This window comes from Acinonyx jubatus, chromosome X (assembly GCF_027475565.1).
Source record: "Acinonyx jubatus isolate Ajub_Pintada_27869175 chromosome X, VMU_Ajub_asm_v1.0, whole genome shotgun sequence".
Lineage (NCBI taxonomy): Eukaryota > Metazoa > Chordata > Mammalia > Carnivora > Felidae > Acinonyx > Acinonyx jubatus.
Window position 1 is genome coordinate 25,773,065 of NC_069389.1, and position 21,392 is coordinate 25,794,456.

General features: G+C 42.1%; 1 protein-coding gene across 7 annotated transcripts in view; it reads left to right on the top strand.

The window, feature by feature from the left end:
• Positions 1-21,392, top strand: part of GK (glycerol kinase) — a 77,126-nt gene that overhangs the window by 19,801 nt on the left and 35,933 nt on the right. For 4 of the 7 annotated variants that reach the window (XM_027054691.2, XM_053202215.1, XM_027054694.2 and 1 more), the window contains exons 4-8: positions 3,193-3,270; positions 12,676-12,759; positions 16,424-16,500; positions 18,448-18,585; positions 21,072-21,181. In XM_027054691.2, the coding sequence (XP_026910492.1) occupies positions 3,193-3,270; positions 12,676-12,759; positions 16,424-16,500; positions 18,448-18,585; positions 21,072-21,181 (487 nt within the window). The remainder of the gene's footprint in view (positions 1-3,192; positions 3,271-12,675; positions 12,760-16,423; positions 16,501-18,447; positions 18,586-21,071; positions 21,182-21,392) is intronic. The other 3 variants (XM_027054693.2, XM_027054696.2, XM_053202216.1) reach the window with 1 other exon arrangement.

Genomic DNA, 21,392 nt, shown 5'->3' on the forward strand with positions numbered 1-21,392 from the left:
CCCTCTCTCGCTGCTCCTCCCCTGTGCATGGTCTGTTTCTCTTTCTCTCTCTCTCTCTCTCTCTCTCTCTCTCTCAAAAATAAATAGACGTTAAAAAAAAGTTAAAGAAAAAAAGAATCAGAACCATGTGTCATTGTTTCCCAGCACCCCTGTCTGCCACATTGTCCTTTGCCTTCCATCTTGATTCCTGCAAACATTAGTGTCTTCTATTAAAAAACAAAAACAAAAACAAAACAACAAACCACATATCTTCCTTTTACCCTATGCCTCCAAGTTTCTTAGAAGTAGACTGTTAGTCATCTTTGTACCCTTAGAAAAGGTGTTTTAGTAAGTAAATTTGCATTGGATAAAGATTATTTCGATAAACATTTAGTAGGCTCTCCAAGGAAAAAAGAAAGGGCTCAAATAAATAAACGAAAGTGGACGTTAAAACGGATAGCAAAGAAATAGAAAGGATCCTAAGAGAGTGCCACTAACAATGATAGCTCAACAAATTGGACAACAGTAGAAAAAATTGATACATTCCTGGAAACAGTCTAGACAGAATCATCAAGAAATAGAAAATCTGAATAGACCGACCATTAGTAAGGAATTTGAATCAGTAGTAATAAAAGTAAAAATAAACAAGCGGGACTGCATCAAACTAAAAAGCTTCTGCCCAGCAAAGGAAACCATCAACAAAACAGGCAACCTATTAAATGGGAAAATGTATTTGCAAATCATGTATCTGATATGGAGTTAATGTCCAAAATTACAAAGAACTCCTACAATTCAATAGCAAACAGTCTAAGTAAAAAAAAAAATGAACAGAGGGCCTGAATGTTGTTTTCCAAAGAAGACCTCCAGATGGCCAACAGGCACATGAAAAGATGCTCAACATCATTCATCATCAGGGAAATGCCAATCAAAACCACAATGACATATCACATCACACCTGTCCGAATGGCTACTTTCAAAACAGCTGTTGGTGAGGATGTAGAGGAAAGGGACCCCTTGTGCACTGTTGGTGGGAATGTAACTGGGTGGGACCACTGTGGAAAACCGTAGAGAGGTGGCTCAAAACCCCAAAAATAGAACTAACATATGACCTAGCAAGTCCGCTCTGGTCTTTATCCAAAGAAAGTGAAAACAAATTCAAAAAGATACATGCACCCCTATGTACATAGCAGTTCTTAACAATAGCCAAGACATGGAAACAACCCAAGTGTTCGTTGACGGATGAATGGAAAAAGTGTATATACAGACAATGGGATGTTATTCAGCCACAAAAAAGGAAACCTTGCCACTTGTGACAACGTGGATGGACCTTGAGGGTATGCCAAAGTCAGACAGAGGAAGACAGACGCTGTATGATTTTATTTGTATGTGGAATTCAAAAAGCAACACAAATGAAACAAAACTCGTAAATGCAGAGAATAGACTGGTGGTTCCTGGTTGGAGGGGGGACAAAACTGGAGTTGAGGTACAAACTCCAGTCATAAAATAGATAAGGCATAGGGCTATAATGTCCAGCCTCGTGACTACGGTCAACAATGTTGCGTTGCATATTATGTAACTTTGTATGGTGCCAGAATGATGCTAGATTTACTATGGTGATCACTTTGTAGCCTATACATGTATCCAATCATTAGGCGATATACCTGAAGCTAGTATAATATTGTCAGTTACACCTCAGTAAAAAATATATATATTCATTTTCCATAGGCCAGTTTTCATTGCTCTCTGTTACACATAAAATCTCCTTACAGCAAAATCTAAGTAATTGCTTTTTTAAATTTAGATTTTAGTGTATTGTTTTAAAAATAAACTGTTGTTTTGAGCTTTAAAAAAAAGATTACTTAGAACAAAGGAACTGTTGGGCCCCCTCCGCTCTGTGCCGGTCAGAGCATTCCTGTAGCGTTTTATTCTGGGCGTGCAGCTTGAACAGAAAGTTGCGTGTTGCTTGGAGAGTTGGTGAAGGCACTTTAAATCGTGCCATGTGGAAAGGTGCCTGGACGGCTCAGTCGGCAGAGCAGCTGGCTCTTGATGTTGGCGGTTGTGAGTTCAAGCCCCGTGCTGGGCAAAGGGAGTACTTAAAGCTACAAGGAAAAGGATTTTTTTTTTTGTTTTTAAAACACCGACGTTGCGAATAGAGATTGATCTGTTTTGAGAGAGGTAGAGAGGATTTTGTCAATGGAAGTGCTGGCTGAATGGTCACGTGACAAGTGGTTCTCGGGAAGGTTTAAGCAAAAGATGTGTTGTTGATTACATAGCCTTTAAAGTCGGTCCTCGCCGTACATTCCGGAAGAGCCCGATCCTTTAGGTCAGTGCGTTCATCCTAGGCTGCATAGTAGAAATCGCTTGGGCGGGGGGGGGGAGTTTAAGGAAAAACACTAATGTTCAGCTCCTATCCCCGTCTGTGAAATTGGAATGTTTGGACCATGAAGTGGACATTGATATTTTTCAGAAGCTCTCCAGTTGATGCTAATGTGCAGCCAAGTCTGAGAACCTCTGATTTGGCTGAATAAGCTGAATTGAATAAAATGGTATGCATTAGTATTTTACTTATAATAACTGTAACTTTAGCATTTGAGTTCCGTAGAGGTCAGTATAATGTAAATACCATCACGTATTGTATTTATGCCCAGTTTAAATTTGCATGTCTTACATTATTAAAATACAGGACCGAAACAATTTGTCAAGAACCACAATATGAGGTTGCCTGGCATGAAGAATTTTATCTGTAGCTATTTTGTCAAAACACAGGCATGCGTACGTGCACACACACAGAGAAATTGCTCATGGCAGTTAGTAAACAAATGAGTGAGGTGATTGTGGGTCGCTATAGAATAATGAATTGGCTATTATAAATTTCGAATTATTATATTCCCTTTTTATAAGGTTACCTGGGAGCCTTTCATTTGGATATTGATCTGAGTCTGGGTCCATGTTGTCATGTGCCGGTAGTGAAGTGGGAAGCAGTCTGTGGAAATAAAAAGAAGCACTTGTTGACCTTGGCTGTTCACTTTTCCTGGAGCCGCTCAAAGTGCATTCAACACCACTACAAAAGTGCCAAATGTTTTTTCAAACTGTTAAGTTTAGTTACGCATGTAAAAAAAAAAAACCTTTTTTTTTTAAAAAGAACTGTTCTCCTGAAGTAGTTTTTTACTTGTTTAATTGTCTACTCCCTTCTGTGTAACTTTCTCTTTAAAGCTATTGGTGTCAGTAACCAGAGGGAAACCACTGTAGTCTGGGACAAGCTAACTGGAGAGCCTCTCTACAACGCTGTGGGTAAGCTGCTGTTCATTGATGTCATATGCAACGCCTTTCTCCACTGGCAAACATTGTCACACTGAACTGTCTGGCTAAAAGAGCATGCAGTCATGTTTCTTCTACTCTGATGGGATGGGCAGAAGAGTCCTCTAAGAGATTAGTTGTTATTTATTTACAGATATTTATTCGCATCTTGAATTATCCGTTTACCTTGCTTTCCCCTTTTCCCGATTATTTGTATTATACAAGTGGTTCAGTGTAGCCAGAACTGTTTCATAGTCCCTGCTGTTTCTGACACCTAAAAGAAATCTCACCTCCTCCCCTTCAAAACTCCAAATTATACATTATACGTGTTCGCAGTCATCTCGTTCTTCCCATTTGTAATTTTAATGGACTCATCTGAGGTCAGGACAGTAAAATCTCAAAACGTGAGCTCCTTCTGCTACGCATTTGGCTCGTTCAGCAGGGGTTCAAACCCTCAAAATCTCAAATACACCAACGTTAGGTATCCCATCTTATTCAAATGTAAATGACTGTGAGTATATTTTAGCATACTCTTAGCACATGACATTTGCGCTAAATGACACTGTCACTTGCCGAAAGTAAAATTTTGTTGTAAATATGGTCACTAAAAGGCATCGTTGTATTTACAAATAGCGAAACACAAGTTTTTGTCCATAAAATACCACGTTTGTGGGGTGGCGTTGGAGGCAGAAATTGTCAGAGATGGGATGATCAATAGAGTGAGCTTTTTTTCCTTTAGAGTTACTTTAGTGGTATAGTTCCTTTAGTATTGATAGGAAGAAAGTGATATTCAAGCAGAAAATATACTAAAAACGTGCCTTGTAAGAGTAGCATGAATCCTTTGCAAATAATCTTTATAAAACGTTAAGGTATTTCATGTTATCGTGTTATCAGGAAGCATGTAGGATGTCATGTGTACTTGTGATAAAAAATTAAAGACTTCAAAAAATGTCAACAAATTGCAACCACAGGTCCTTTTTCACAAAAGTGCATGTTTTAAATCTTTATTTTGTTCTCATTCTCCTGAGCAAGTAATTTTGAGTATCAGTAAAGCAGGATATTACAGTGTTCGTGACTGATGCCTAGGGAGTATTCTTTCCTGCATCACTGTTAGCCAACTTCTTGAACTAGTTAGGGTTTTATTTTATTTTTCCCCTGGGGAAGTGGAGGGACCATCTAAAAGCAACCAGAAAGTTCCCGATAAACTCTAAACTTTGAATCGTAAAAATGCAACTTTGGACTTTGAGTTGTCATTTTAAAATAATGCAACTAGGTTACTTGAAGTTATAGTTAAAGACTTAAGTAAATATCTTACCGGAAATAGTTTCTTTTTCTGATGTGCTGATCTACTCATTTTCTTTTCTTCTACCTGTGTCCTTCTATGCCCCATTCTTTGGGCTTTTCAATATTAATTTATACAGCACCTATGAGATATGAAGAACTTTTGTCAGTCCCTGAAGCATGCACATGTTTGGGAACCTCCTGGTTTGGTGCTATCCCGGATGTGTTATAGAGGATAGGAATTACTGGCCAGTTTTGTAAGCACTTTGTAATCTAGTTTTAGGAAGACGCTAACACAGAATTAGGGAATAGTTGATGAACTATGCTGCCAAATCGAATGGGAATTAGAGCAAGTATACGTTAGTATGGATGTTGAATTCAGGGCATACCTTTTGAGGAGGTTGAACTCCATTTTAGGTCTTGAAGAAGGTACTGGATTACTTTAGGAAAAGGGAACATTGAAGGCTAGTGTGAACGAGCTCTGAATGTGAAAATGTGTACACATATTTCACCAAGAGTAAAGACACTGATGAGTTTCGAGGATAGGAGGATTTATTTATGAGTTATTATTAATAAAACTAATAGTGATGATAATGCTCACTCAGTAAGTGCTAACCTTACTATGTACTAGGGATTGTGCTGAACTATTTACCTGTATTATTTAATCTCAGTGACCCTGAAGCAGGTTTTACTTGCCTTATTTTACAAGTGAATTCTGGAAAAGCTCTATATTTTGTCCAACGCTACATAGCTAAAAGTAGAGGTAAAGCCACAGTTTGGACGTTTATAAACCCCTCCAACCCCAAAGCCTGTGTTCTCGTTTGGATAAAGAGGGCTTGGTGAGGATATAGAGGGCTCTGAAAGCCATTCACTGCGTGACCTGGGATGACAAAATGAATAATAAAGGAGAGTTTAGCTTCCCATATGGTGCAATGGGTTGTTTCACATGTCTACTGAGCACAGCTCAAGACGTTGTACAAAACAAAGCAAAACTCTGTCTGAGGGACTGGAAGCCTATCAAGGCAGTGAGGAATTGTGGGGCCATGTTACAGGAGAGAAGGAAAGCCCAGAGAGTTAAGCCTGGCGTTTGGTGTTGCTTATTCTGTAGAGATACCTGTAGCTTCTAAAAGAAGTAGCTGAAGTTGAGCAGCATTTTCACAGGTCGATGGACATAGGGAGGTCAAAGGTAGTCAGGCTGCCAGGGCTGGAGATGAATGTTGGTCAGATCCTCGACTCGTGATTGCAAGTGCAAAGGGCCGACCCTGGAAGTGAGGAAAACTGGAAATACACGAACCCTCACAGGAACTACAGCCTGGATTGAAGTCATTTAAAGCACTGGGTGGATTCTGGTGATCAAACATTGCTAATGCTTCTAGCCTAACTTCCTTTCAGAAACAAAAATGAACCCTTTCTGGGGAAAAATTCTCTCTAGAGGCTTTCATGTATGATTTCTAGTTTTCTATAAAAAGAATCAAGCATACAGAACAAGATATGACTAAAGACCAACAGAAACAAATGACCTTAGAAATAAACCCATAGGAAATCCTGATATTAGAATTTTCAAACTTCATTTTTTTTTTCAAGTTTATTTACTTTGAGAAGGGGTGGGGCGAGAGAATCCGAAACAAGCTCCACAATGTCAGTGCAGAGCCCTACGCAGGGCTCGATCCCACGACCCTGAGATCATGACCTGAGCCATAATCAGACGCTTAACCAACTGAGCCACCCAGGCAGCCCAAGAGTTATCAGACTTTCAAGTGATCATGATTAACATGTTCAAGGAATTCCTTGACAAGAATGATCACCTTAGTAAAGAGTTGGAAGTTTCAAAATAGAAATTCTAGAACCGTACTAAAAACTCAGTTGATGAGTTTTATATCAGATTAGACACAGCTGAAGATGAATTAGTGAACTGGAAGAGAGTGAAGCACAGAGAGACAAAGGTTTGGAAAATATAGAAAAGACTCCAGGAGAAAGATGGAGTAAGGTGAGGAGGTCTAACATATTTGTAACTGGAGTCCCAGGAGAAAAAAGAAATGATAAGGTTTTTCAGATTCAGGAAGCACTGTGATTCCCAGCCACGATAAATACACAGAAAGCCATATGTAAACATATGCGGAGACCTGAAGATAAAAAGTAAAAAAAATTTTTTTAGCGTTTTATTTATCTTTGAGCCAGAGAGAGACAGAGCATGAATGGGGGAGGGTCAGAGAGAGAGGGAGACACAGAATCTGAAACAGGCCCCAGGCTCTGAGCTGTCAGCACAGAGCCCGACGCGGGGCTCAAACCCACAGACTGTGAGATCATGACCCGAGCTGAAGTCGGACGCTCAACCGACTGAGCCACCCAGGCACCCCAAAAAGTAAAAATTTTTAAGTAGCCGAAAGCTTTGACCTTCAAGAGGGCCACCCTGACTTGCAGGGGCTCCTGGCTGGCTCGGTCAGTGGAGCATGCGACCCTTGATCTTGGGGTCGTGAGTTTGAGCCCCACGTAGGGCATAGAGATTACTTAAAATGAATCTTTAACAAAGAGAGAGCGTCACATTGACTTTCAGTTAATTTCTCGATGGAAACAAAGTAAGTCAGAATACAAAAGAATGAAGTCTCTAAAGTGCTCAAATAAAACCGGAACTTCCACCGACGATCCTATACCCAGTGAAAATTGTCTTAAGTAATTAAAGTGAAACATAACAGCAAAGACAAGCAAACACTGATAGAAATCATTACAAGCAAACCCCCACTGAAAGAAAAAGTGAGCGCTGTTTTTCACACAGAAGGAAAATGTTCTCACGCAGAAAGTTGGCAATGCAAAGTCCTAGAAAGGGTAAATATGTAGGTCAGTCTGAATGAATTTTGACTGCATAAAACAATAACATTATGATGTTCAAAATGTATTAAGAATTAAAATACATGGCAACAGTTGTACATGAAAGGAATTGGGGGTAGATGAGTTTCAACTGTTTTGAGGTCCTTGTATTGTCAAGGATACATGTTTTAATAATCTCTAGGGTAAGCAATGAGAGTAAAATGATGTATAATTAACCAGCTTATAAAGGGGGAAAATTAAATGATTTTTTTTTGAAAAAGGCAAGAAAGGAAAGAAAAAGGAATGTGAAATGGGAAGGAAGGACAAATAGAAAGCACTTAAATCCAAATATGTAAGTAAGTATATTCCAAAGAACAAGATTCAGGGCACCTGGATGGCTCAGTCAGTTGAGTGTCTTTTTGACTTCGGCCCGGGTCATGATCTCACGGTTCGTGAGTTCAAGCCCCCCATCGGGGTCTGTGTTGACAGTGCGGAGCCCGCTTGAGATTCTCTCTCTCTCTCCCTCTCTCTCTGCCCCTCCTCCGCTCGTGTGGTCTCTGTCTCAAAATAAATAAATAAACTTAAAAAACTATATTAGAAAGGACAAGATTTCGTTTCTCCACAGTAAAATCTAGCAAAGGGGTTGAGACTGCTCATCAGTTAATGGGAATAGTGGAGAGAAGGCAAACCCGAGAGACCTTTTCGAGGAAAGACACAACCTGTAGGTTTGTAAATCAGATAGAGCATAAAGATGAGGTGGGGTGGTGGGGGGTGCGGGACAGGGCTACAAGAGTTTTAGCCTGAGAGAACAGAAGAAAACTAGTATTTAAGGGGTGCGAGCCTGGGAGAAAAATGGCTCGCTTCTTTGAGCAACGTGAGTCCCAGACTTGGAATCAAAGCTCATCCCTCGGCAAGTAGGTCTGTGGCTCTTTTATAAAGAGATTGTCCAGATGTTAGATGGAGATTGAAAGTTGGTACCAGAAAGGTGCTAGTCTCAGTTTATTATGGATGACTTCACTAGAGGAATGAATGTACATCCTTCAACAAGAGTTTAAGTGCCTTTCTGTGTGTAGGTTCTGTGGTGACCCCTACGCAGACAGTGACAAGCCAGGCAGGAGGCAGACACCATGCTTGCCTTTGTGAGTCAGGAGCCTAGGGATCGATACCCGGAAGTGAGAAGAAGGAAGGGGAATAGAGACAGAAGAGAGAGAAGGAGTCATGAGCTGGGAAGAGAAGCCAGTCGGTCATGACAAGGATGTAGGTTCTGCCTCCAGTTTTATGTCACCCAGGGAAACGCCAAGGTGTCCTGTCTCCATGCAAATCTGAGCTGAGAATATTTACATGGTATTAAGCCTTCGGCAGCTTTCTCTGAAAACAACACAAGGTGGGATTGGTGGAAACAGAATCAGATTTTCACAGATCTTTGTCCTTGAGCTTCGTCTTTGTGGATATCACAGTCTGTGGGTTTTAGTCTCTCTCACCCTCTCTTTGTCCCTTTCTTGTAAATCTGTCGCTCTAGGCCTGTCTTTCTCTTCATCTCTCGCTTTACTTACATAACTCGGTTATGTAACTGATGAGCAATATTTGTTATAGACTAGCAAATGGGAGAAGCAGTCTACACTTCCCTTTTTTAAAAATTGCTTTTTATGTGGCCTCCTTTTTTACGGTTCGAGGTCTCCTGATACGCAGTCAGCTCAGTCGCCCCCAGAACGGCGACCAGTAGGAGGATTTCAGGGTCAATCAGTGGACCCGAAGCACATTCGATGAAGAAACTTAACACTGAGCAAGGCTTTTTTGAAACGTGTCTTTGTTTACTGACATATTTTATAACAGATACAAGCACGGAAAGAAAGTTTAAATCAGTCCATTGAGGCACAGGTGGCCTGTTTCAGAAGTTGCAAATAGTGTGAGAGTTGATGAGTTAATTTTGTGATGAGCGAGGTAAACGTTGCAGTTGATGTGTCCCTGACCCCAGGCGGTGCTTTTCTCTCGCCCCGTTAGCGTCCTCTTCATCAGTATTCTTCTCCGAAGACTTCCCTTCACCCCAAGCCTCGCCCTTTTTCTAAACCTTTCCCGTCCCAAACCAGCTTTTACTAGGGGTCCACACACCTTGGTGTCTCCCGAGTATTACTGACGAGAAAGGTTGGGGGTTACAAACACACCATAGATGAAGCCCAGCACAACTACAACTACGCACCCAAACCCCACAGCACCGAAGCGGTGTGCGTGTCACGTGGGGAAAGGCTTGAATCCGGGGTGTTTCATATCTTCCGTGTGCACATTTCACGATCGCCACCTGCTGCGATACCACCCGGGCTCCAGTAGCTTTCTGTCGTTCATGGTTTCATATCAAAATATCATTCATATTAAAGACGAATATCCAGGGAGGCAAGAGTCATTGATTTAAGATCTTTATATGTTAGAGAAAACCACCGACAAACATTATTGGTCTCCGATCCATTTTTTCCTTATTTAAATGTTATTGCAAACATCTTTTTCTAAGTTGTTGCATTTAAAATTCCCTATGGGGCAAAAAAAAAAAAAAATTAAAAAAGGGGCCCCTGGGTGGCTCAGTCGGTTAAGCGTCCGACTTCACCTCAGGTCATGATCTCTCTGTCCATGAGTTCGAGCCCCGCATCGGGCTCTGTGCTGACAGCTCAGAGCCTGGAGACTGTTTCAGATTCTGTGTCTCCCTCTCTCTGTGACCCTTCCCCATTCATGCTCTGTGTCTCTCTGTCTCAAAAATAAATAAACGTTAAAAAAATACTTAAAAAAAATTAAAATTCCCTATGGGGCACCTGGCTGGCTCAGTCGGTGGAGCATGTGACTCTGGATCTCAGGGTTGTGAGTTCGAGGGGTGCTTGAGGCCCATGTTGGCTATAGAGATTACTTCAAGTGAGATCCTTTAAAAAAAAGTTCCCTGTGACGTATAAACTCTTTTTTGCAGAGAGTTGCACTTTTAAAACACTGGTCATCCTCTTTGCCTTTTTTAATGTTTATGTACTGGTTAACCCTGGGCCAATGATTAAACTTGTGTAATTATCTGTTGAGATCTGAAGGAACCTTGAGCTTGTTTTTTTTTTTTTTTTTTTTTAACCTCGTCTGGACCTGGATTCGGTTTCAGAGTATCAGCATGAAAGAAAACCATAAATGGCCAACTGTCTAAAACGTGGAAACATACTTTTTTCGTTTCGTTTCATTTTTATTGTTTTGCTTTGGAAGGGAGAAGTTTTTTTTTACTTTTGTCAAATCTAGAATATTCGGCTTTATCAAGATCTACTTCCATTTCTCCTTATGTCCAGTCCTTTATTACAGGGTTTTTTGAATGCCTTCCATTTCCTCCATTTGGGGTAAAAAAAAAAAAAATACGGCTGTTTTTGTAATTATTCAAGTCTTCAACTCCAGGCCAGTTTAAAAAGAAACTGAATTTGATTTCAACTTTGAGATTTCTGATCTTTACTGTTTATATTCCACTGAAAACTTTAAATTCATCCTGGCTTACCTGTGTCATAGGGGTTTCATGCTGCATTCAGATTCTGGGTTCTGATCCTGGCTTTTCCACTTCTCTCCATTCTGTGTCTTCCCTTGACAGTTAGACTGGAGAAATTCACAGTGTGGACTTCCTAGGCACGAGGCAAAGATCAATGAGCTAATACACGTAGAGTACTTACAATAGTGCCTGGCAGAGTAGAAGGCTTCAGTGTTAGCCACGGCCACTGTTCGGAATTGACTGATAGTCTTTTTCACCCAGGAATGCCAGATGGAATGATTGATTTATACATGACAGGTGTTCTTAGGGGACATGCAGAGCCTACGTGGATCACACACGCTTGTGTCAGTCCTTGGCGTCCCGGCATTTATACACCTAAGACCCGAAGTAGGTTCAGCCCCCCACATTGTGGCATATACACGTTTTAAATCACCGCCTCCCCCCCCCCCCCGCCCCCGCAACTCTGCATTTTTCTTTTGGCCCCAGTGACTTCGGAAAATGTGATCAGGGGAAGGACAGTCATCGATTACGGTCTCTTCTCCTTTGCAAGTGACCTCTTGCCCCGCTTAATTGCTAACTTTTGGCCAGCGGTAACGCATAGCAGTTCCATCTGGTTTACTGTTATTATATTTCTTGTTGGGGAGACAGCCCCAGAACACTTTGCGGAACTGCCAGAAGCCCTTGCTCGGGGTGCGCTCCGTAACCCGGAGCCCCGCCTTCATCTCCCTCCTCGGCCCGCCTGCAGCTCCTCGCGTGCTCGTAGCAAACCCGCTCAGAGACGTGTTGTGTGCCTCGGCTTCTGGTCAACTGAAAATAATTAAGATTGTTTCTAGTTAATTTTGAAATTTTTTCTTAGGTCCTTTTCCCTTCTATCATTATGACAAACGCAAACTGATGCACCTTTCTAAATATTCTAAATGTCATCTCTTCCTCTGGACTGTTACTGCGTCGCCTAACTAACCCCGGTCCGTGGGCAGTGAGGCAACCGCATCTCTCTTCACTGTGCGAACTATGTTGTTCAGACCTGACTAAGTCTAACAGACAGCTAGTGGATGCGACTCTGTTTAGTACAAATGAAAGATTATCACGTCATCCAAACTGGATTTTTTTTACTTGTTTATTTGATGATTTGAACCATCTGAATCAGATTTCCTTGGTCTAAATAAGGGACATACCTTATAGAAGCAGGCTATCTAGTGTTTGGGACTCCCGAGCGTCTGTTTTCCTTCTTATTTTTTTCCAAATCACTTTGGAACTTAGCCATTCCCTGTGCCCTCCAGACACGCTTCTCCCGTTTGTGGTGGTGGGCTTCCCCTCCTGCCAGCCTCCCGGGGAAGTGCTTTCTTGGGGCCATGACTTCCCAAAGCAGCCTTTTCATGTCTTCCCGTGGATCGCCCCAACAGTGACCGTGGCTCACTCCTTAGCCTTCCTTTGTAAGGGATGCTCACTCACGACATCGCACAGCCTTTCAATTTACTGGTTGGGCGAACAGTCAGTAACCAGCCTGGGCCACTTTTCTAACTAGGACACAGATAGGTGGCCAGGTGGGGAAGAGTCATCCTGAACAAGAAGCACCTATTTACCTGGTCTTTGTCCACACGGACGGGGTCCACCGAACCAGAGACGCTGACCAGACTGCCTTTGTTTCCCTTCTACTCCATGTCTCTTCCTTTTCCTTTTCTACGCTCAAATGTGTAGAAAGTGTTCGTTCTGATGAACTTGCCCAAGTGATCTACCGTTTCCTAAGCGGTCAGCAAGAGAACACAGACCTTGACTCTGGCCACCTCTAGCATGAACTGCCATTATTTCTCCTAATGCTCCAGCCGCTCCAGTTTCTCCTGGCCCTTCCGATCCGGTTGCCGTTGTCCCCTCTGGCTCTTCAGTTCCAGCTGCTGGCGCTTCCTCAGGTATTGCTCTTCTGGCTCCTGCTCCCTTCCCAGCCTTCCGACTCAGACGTGACGGGGGAAATTGACCACTGAAATTGACCACCGCTGCCGGATATGGATCTGGCACCTTTGATTGTTCTCAGAAATTACCTCCACAAGGGGCTTAGTCCTCCAGCTTGGGGCCTTCTCTTTGGCTTTTGGTCTCTTATTCTGCCAATCTAATTCTGCCATCTTAGCTTCTTTAATGAGTTTTCTAATTTTTTTTTGTTCTTAATTCAATTAATTTTCAGCATTTGTGAATTGTTTGGTAGTGTATCAACCACTGACATTTTTCTCTTTGGCAGTTGTACTAATTCATTCCATGTATTCTAATTACCTTGAACTCCTGGGCTATGAAAACAAAGTGAACCTGCCAGCCTTCTGTGATCATGGAATAATGGCAGCAGAGAGACTGCAGAGACCATCTAGTCTGACTGCCTCGTTTTATACTCAGGAAATCAAGGCCACAAAGGGTAAAATGACTTGCTTGAGTCATGTAGCTTATTGGTGGCAAAGTCAGAAGACAAACAACTTTGGTCTCCTGATTTGACATCCAGTGTTTTGACTCTTTTTGGTGAGAGTTTGATTCTGTGCATTCCATTCTGGATACTCGCAAGGTCTCAAGTGAGGAGTAAAGTGCCCCAGTTACTTAAGTGGTCGTTGTCAAGGAGCAGTAGAGTCACAGAGCCACTGGGACTCAGAGAAGACACCTGGGCATGAGTTTACCTGTCGTTGTGTTTTTGTTTTTGTTTCTTTAATTTTTTTTTTACATTTATTTTTTAAGAGACAGAGACAGCACAAGTGGGGGAGGAGCAGAGAGAGAATGAGACACAGAATCTGAAGCAGGATCCAGGCTCTGAGCTGTCAGCACAGAGCCCAATGCGGGGCTCGAACTCACAAACCACGAAACCATGACCTGAGCCGAAGTCGGACGCTTAACCGACTGAGCCACCCAGGCGCCCCTCTGTCGTTTTGTTTTTAAAGAAATAATTGGGACAAGTTCCATATCCTAAAGACCAGGCCCTAAAAAAGAGGCTCTCAAGTTCTAGTATAATACTGAATAACTTGGGATGTTTATAACAAAAGTACAAAGAGTCAGGCCTTCCTTGCATACACCTGGAACCAGAATCCTGCAAGGTAGGGCTTGGAATGTGTAATTTCAGATTTTTCCAGGTGGTTCTCATGTGCTTTCTGGGTAAGAACCACTGCTGTGGAGTCTAGCAGTGTTTCTTAAAGGAGTGGGGGTTGGAAGGGGGCACCTATGTAAAAGGCACATTTCTGGGATCCCTCCCTGGATCTACTATCCTAGAATTTCTGGGAATGGGGTCCATCTTTAACTTCCCTAATGATTATTTGCATTAAAACACAGAAAAGCGCTCATCTAGGAGGCTCTGAGTCATTCAACAACAGCCTAGAACAATGACTTTCATGTCCTTTGTTCATGTCCCTTGATAAGAAATACATTTTACACCGTGACTCATCAAACTCCCATAACTAAAACAGAAGTTTCACAATACTTACCTTACTGAGTTCCGTGAACTCTGTTAGTTTCCATTCTAATCCACCCTGTTTCATTTTTTAAAAGTAGGTAGTTGAAACACACTCAAGTGATTGAAAACCCCCGGCCCACTGGAGCTTGAAACACTGAAAATTGAGATGTGTTTGTTAATTAACAGACTCAAAACCCCTCTCTTGCATTCCTCTCCTTTTCCCCGTTACTCCTGTTAATACCTCCTGGGGTTGCTTGCCTATGAGGAAGGTCTGCTTTTGTCAGAGCCCTGCAACACTGCCCCTCTGAAAAGTGGACTGCCTCGGTTCCCTGGGCATGGCAGTTCTTGCCAAGTCCACGCGGCTGCTGCTAATGGCTTACATCAATCACAGTGCAAGTAACGGAAGACTCTACCTGAACTAAATCAAGTTTAAAAAAAAAAAACAACCAAGAATGTTTTTGTTCATGGAACCAGCAGCGCAAGAGTCGCTTAGTTCAGGTGCTGTTTGATTCTAGACCCGGACATTTTGACCTGGATGCCCCACGAGTCTGTCTTTTCTTGGGATGGCTCCAGATGCGGCCGATGCGGCTCTCTCTTCTTGGGGGCCGCAGGCCCGGCCACACTGCCGAGGAGAGCTGCGGAGGAGCGAGTCCGGCAGACTGAGCACGGATCTCCGTTGGGCTGATGAGACCACACGCGCTCCGCTGAGCCAGTCCCTGGGATGCGGACGCGATGCTGGAGCTGGGAGGAGGGTCGCATCGCAGGCCGACCGCTCGGCTCAGGATGAGGGAGGGATGAGTTGCTTCACCGAGTTTGAGATCCTGCGCTCGGGAGCGAGAGGGATGCGTGGTGGGCAGAGGTGCAACACGTGCCCTCTAGGCCTCGGAACCCCCGGTCTTCCTCTCTGCCTCCTGTTTCCTCGGTGGTGACCAGCCTGTGCTTGCTGCTTTTCACACCCGTAGAAACCAGTCTGCTGTCCCGAGGTAGCCACTGGTCAAAATCAAGCGCAGATGGCCCTCCATGAGGGAAGTGACAATTTAAGGGATCAGAAAGAACGGATTAAAATTCACTACAGAAAAGAACGGGTTTTTTTATTTTTTTAGTTTTATTTTTTATGAAAAAACAAAACAACAGCTGGTTTTTAAACAGAGAGAGAGGAATCGGCTAGTTCAGGGTGCACCAGACTGTGCGTTGAGTGGCCAACATTCACGTGTGTGGTGGGCAAGCCTGTGTGCCCTTTAAATAAAGCACAGGCCTGAGTCTTTTCAGGAGGCACCTGAGCATAGTCGGTACCTAAAAATACCACGTGACCACTAACAGATTAAAAGTGCAAGAAGTTTAAGTACAAAACTTAAATCTGACAAACAAAACTCTGCGGTCCTGTTGGTTCCCCTTCATCGTGGCTTTATGCACTACCCGATCTCTTTCTCAGGCCTTCTGTCGTGAAGCAGAACAGAAATGTCTTCTCCTAGACGGTCAGAAAGGGGACGATAGTTGCTTACTATAAATGATGTTGCGCTCTTAAAATAGATTTTTTTACAGTCTAGCACGGAGCAAGAATGGTGACCTTTAAACGGTTCTTGTAATGATTCTGGCCTGTAGCCTACTTTTGAAATGGAAGAGTTTGATGTAAATAAGCAATTCATACGTGAGAGACTGAATCTTACTTCTTCCTCCAGTAAGTGGTACCGGGTGCTCTGCTCTGTCACAGATCGCTCCCAGGTTTTCTAAGATACCCATTTTGTACACAGCACGGTGATCCTGAGCTGTGAATTCTGCCCTGGCAACTAGCCTGACGAGCATTTAGATTTTCTCCGTACTCCTGCATTCTTAGAAAATGCCTATCCAAAACATTTTTTCATTGTGGGTTTTTTTTTTTTTTCCTATAAAAAGGATACACAATAAGGGCCCTAAGGTTTGTATTTTTCTAACTTGGGCTGTAATTTTGCATAAAACCTTTCAGTTCTTCCTCATAAATTTATTCTTTTTTCTAACAATATGCCCATTCATTTCTAATTTTCTAATTTCTTTTGAAAGCTCTAGCATTTTAATTGCTTACGGAAACTAATCGATCTCCTATCCTTGACAGTGATTTCATTAAGATCTGATTTTTTAAATGAAGTTTTTCATATATATTATTATATTTTGGTCTATAGTGTGGCTTGATCTAAGAACCCAGTCTACCGTTGAGAATCTTAGTAAAAGAATTCCAGGAAATAATAACTTTGTCAAGGTAAGAGATGTCTTCAAAAGTATACTATAAGAATGCTTGTTTAAAAAAAGGGTTTAGAGATTTCACCTGAAAGACTATTCGGGCCCTATATCCTATCGCACAGTAATTATTGGATACATTTTATAGGCTATCCGCAGATAATTGAGGGTAACTCAAGTATTTACCTTTCTGTCTTCTTGCCCTGTGGTGGATTTGAGGATTCATATTCCAAGGTCGATAGGCTGAAGGGGATTATAAAGTGTCCCAGTGGCTTAAGCCATGCTTCCCAGGGCGTGCTTCCTATAATTCAACCATGCTTTCAAAATCTGTCCTTCTTGGTTTCTACTATCTGTCAAAGAAAGTTCCGGATGCTTTGGAGTTTTTAGGCATCTGGATTCAGAGGGACAAAGTAAAAGTCACTCCAACTCCTCCCGAACTCCTCTTCCACTTTATTCATGTGAAGGAAGCTTATAAAAATTGCCTATATTTCAGTCCATATACAGAGCTCTCTTCAGATAAATGAAGGGAGAGAGAATTTTTTTTGAAATTGGCAAGGTATTTTTCTTAGCAAGGTCAAGGCCAACTTCTCCTAGCATCCAAAGGAAGTTCTGGGGTGTTTGTTTGTTTATCCCCTTGATATTTATTTGTCAGCAGGACCCTTAGGGCAGTGGTTCTTGGTTCTGAAACTAGCGTTCAGATCCCATTAACTGTAGCAATTGAACAGACCATTCCCTACCCTCACCTGCCCGAATAACTTCAGGCTAGTCCTGAATATACCCTCACCCACTTCCTATTCTGTTCCTCTTTGTCACCCTGCCCAACCCTCATCCCCACCTCCAGTTACTTTGCTTCAAGGGATGCATGTTTTTCTCTTCGGTGCCGTTGTAGGCCGCTTTTACACTCTCTACCCAAGTCATAACAATGAAATATTACGGACTACCTCACTGTTGGCTCTGTGGGATGATCCTTGGTCCTTCAAAGAGAAATGATCCCATAAATTATTTCCTTTCATTATTTTTGAGCATTGATTTATTTTTTCTAGGAAAGCTAGAAAACCATGAGTTGAGAGTCTTAACTTACAGGGTGCATTAAAGTATTAAATGGTTTGGTTTGAATTTTCTGTAGTTAGGTGATCAATGAGGAGACCAAAGATTAGGGGAGGGGAAAGATAGTTGCATTATTTTGATGTATGTATCTTCTTTACCACTTTCATTTAGCCTTTATAAATAAATCTAGTATTTAATATACTAACAAAAGTAGGAGTTGGACTGATCCATTCTAAAGGAATACTGACCCTTTACCCTTTAGTCGGTCCACCGTCTCTTTGCTCCATGTCCTTGCTGAGTTGAGGCAACTCTTTTCTTCTATAGAACAACTCAATGTTGCTTTCCTCTGGCATGTCCTTGAGCTCGACTTTATTCTCCACTTACTTTATGTTATGGTATTTGAATATGTATGTGTGTAAATATATATACTTGTTTATGACATAGTTTTTACACACATAAGTCTATTGCTGTTAAGTCGTCCACGTTTTGAAACAAAATTCTCTGGTGTGGTTGTTAGTCTATGATTTGATGTACTCCCTGATTTTTAATAGTTTAAACTATCACTTTTAGGAAATACAAAATGAAAAGCAGAGTTTTTGACTAGGTTCTGCATGTACTAGTCATCACAAAAGCTAACATCTACGTGTTCACGCTCTAGATCCCAGGGTACTGTGTCATTTAATTTTCTCTTTACCTTGCAACGTGGATGCTCTTTGAACTGCAAACACATCACACTGATCTTTGTTCGTGAACACGCCTTCCTGTGCCACAAGATAGGAAAAGTATTTTTATCCACAATACCAGGGGGCTTGGCTTTAGCGCGATTGAATGTTTTGGGATTTGTTGCGTTTGGGGGGGTTGGTGCTTTATTTTAAACTGTTAGGAATTCACTTTGCTGGCTGAACTTCATAACTGTTTTTAGTCCAAGACAGGCCTTCCACTTAGCACTTACTTCAGTGCCGTGAAACTTCGTTGGCTCCTTGACAATGTGAGAAAAGTTCAAAAGGCTGTTGAAGAGGATAGAGCTCTTTTTGGGACCATTGATTCATGGCTTATTTGGGTATGTTTAAATATAACGTATGCATGGAGAAAGCTTTTCAGAAATTTTTTAGACCACCTGTTTTCTATTAAGAGTTCAAACATTTTAGTTGGCAAAATTAACATTTCAGCCTCCATTTAAGAGGCATTTTTCCTTACTTCCTCCTTAGTTTTTCTTGCTTTATTTCCGTAAAAATGGAAGATGATCGCCAAAACCATGTGTCATGTCTATTCTCTTACGAATAAGTAATTTAGGTAATTAGTAATTAGTAATTAAGGTAGTCTTTTTCTCTTGCCTATCATATATTCTTTTCCACTGGTCATTTCTTTTTTTTATTTTAGAGAGAGAGAGAGGGTGTACACGTTTGCACTCACATGAGTGAGGGAGGGACAGAGGGAGAGAGAGGGAGAACCTCAAGCAGGCCTCATGCTCGGCACGGAGCCCGACACAGGGCTCGATGCCCCAACCGTGAGATCACGACCTGAGCAGAGTATCGAGAGTCAGATACTCAACCCGCTGAGCCACCCAGGTGCCCCTCCACCGTTCATTCTTAAATGCAACAACTATTTCACATGATAAACATCTATGTGACTTTTATCATTTGCTTTCAGTATTACACAGCTGTCTCTTATTTAAGCCAGAATATAAAAAATCATGGTAGAAATTTCACTGTCTAATCTTTTGGCCTAAGCCGAACACGGATGAGTAGAAACTAACATTTTAGACATTTCCCAGATTTATCTTAAAAGTACATGTTCTCTCTCCCTTTCTCTCTTTCGTTCTCTGTCATTTTTATCGTGGGCGTTTTCAAATATACCCCAAGGTTGAGGGAAATAGCGTGATGAACCTCTACATCAGTGGGCCAGCTACAGCAGTCAACTCTGGCCAATCTTGTTTCAACTATACTCACATACTCTAGCTCCCCACGGATCATTTTATTTTATTTTTTTAATTTTTTTTTAACGTTTATTTATTTTTGAGACAGAGAGAGACAGAGCATGAACGGGGGAGGGGCAGAGAGAGGGAGACACAGAATCGGAAGCAGGCTCCAGGCTCTGAGCCGTCAGCCCAGAGCCCCACGCGGGGCTCGAACTCACGGATCGCGAGATCATGACCTGAGCTGAAGTCGGACGCTTAACCAACTGCGCCACCCAGGCGCCCCAGCCCCACGGATCATTTTAAAGCAAATCCCCCCCACACACTTTCATTTGTAATTACTTCAGTAAGTGTATGGTTATATTTTTCAACGTTCAAGAGAGCGTCGCGAGAATATTGTCCCTGTTCTCATTTACCGCACCCACTGAGCAGATGTTCCAGAACCAGTACCAGGAAGCAGCGCCTTCTCTGCTTGGCCACGGCCGGCCGTGGGTGGCACTCTCATGGCCCACCATTTTCACGCCTGTCACAGTTGACATAGTTCTGACGATCAGTTGCCTGGAACCAGAGTGAGGCAGGCTGTGGCAACTGTGAAATGCAGGAGACAAGGGAGCGCGTCTTGCTGTGGGTCAAGGGGGACCTGCTCACGGGATGCCGAGATGCCTTTTCTCTGCTTCAGTTCCCGCCTCCCCTCTTAACCGCTCGCACACAAAAGAAAGCGGCAATCCTTTCAGCTCCGCTCTGAGGATATTAACACTAGAGAATTCAAACCTCTGCTTTTGGGATATATGCTTGGGTTGGCGCAGCCCAATGAGAATTGTTATTCTCAAAAAACAAAAACAAAGAAAGAGTAACACAGAGTTCTGGAAGGTCCTGAAGAGGCAGACGTGTCAATATAGTTCACTTTGCCAAATCTGAGAAGACTGCATTTTGCAAAGATGACATGAAAACAAAACTGATTTTTCTGTGTAACCACCAATGGACTAGAAGCTGTACTAACATGGTGGCCACTTAGCCATGTGTGGCCACTGACAACTTCAGATGTGGCAGGTCTGAATCAACATGTGCTGTGACTATAACATATATACTGTATTTAAGTAGGTAAAATGTTGGGGCACCTGGCTGGCTCAGTCACTAGAGTGTGTGACTCTTGATCTGGGGCTTGCAAGTGTAAGCCCCACATTGGGCATAGAGACTACTTAAAAATAAAAGAATTTATTAATCAATAGGTAAAATGTCTCCGAAAGAATTTTTTATATTAAAAGGATATTTTGGAGATATTGGGTTCAATAAAAGATATGCTATCATTAAAATTAATTTCACTTGCTTCTCTATACTTTTTTAAAAATTTTTTAAAATATAATTTATTGTCAAATTGGCTTCCGTACAGCACCCAGTGCTCGTTACTTCGCTCTACTTTTTAAATGTAGCTAGTAGACAACGTAAAATTACGTATGTAGCTCGCATTATATTTCTGTGAGACACTGCCAGAAACCTGAACATTCAACAATTGGCACGTTCCATTCTCCTGCTTTCTGCACTCTGCTCCTGATTACAGCCCTTGACGACATGTAATTTAAGTTGCAAATTAGTGCAAATTTAACATGTCCTGTCCTGTTTATTCTGTCTAGAGTTTGACGGGAGGGGCCAACGGAGGTGTCCATTGCACGGATGTAACCAATGCAAGTAGGACGATGCTTTTCAACATTCATTCTCTGGAGTGGGATAAAGAGCTCTGCGAGTGAGTTGGGTTTTGCCCTAAAAAGCAATTGCCAGATACGTTACCTGTTTATAACCTAAATCTTACTCTTCTCCGATGTCGGCAGAGCACCAAACTTTAATTGTTGGTATTTTAACTACAGTGTATATACTGTGTATTCAAACAAGAGACTATTGTTGCGTATATAACAGACAGGCCAAATTAAGTGTCTTGATTCGGAAGGTTAGGTTTA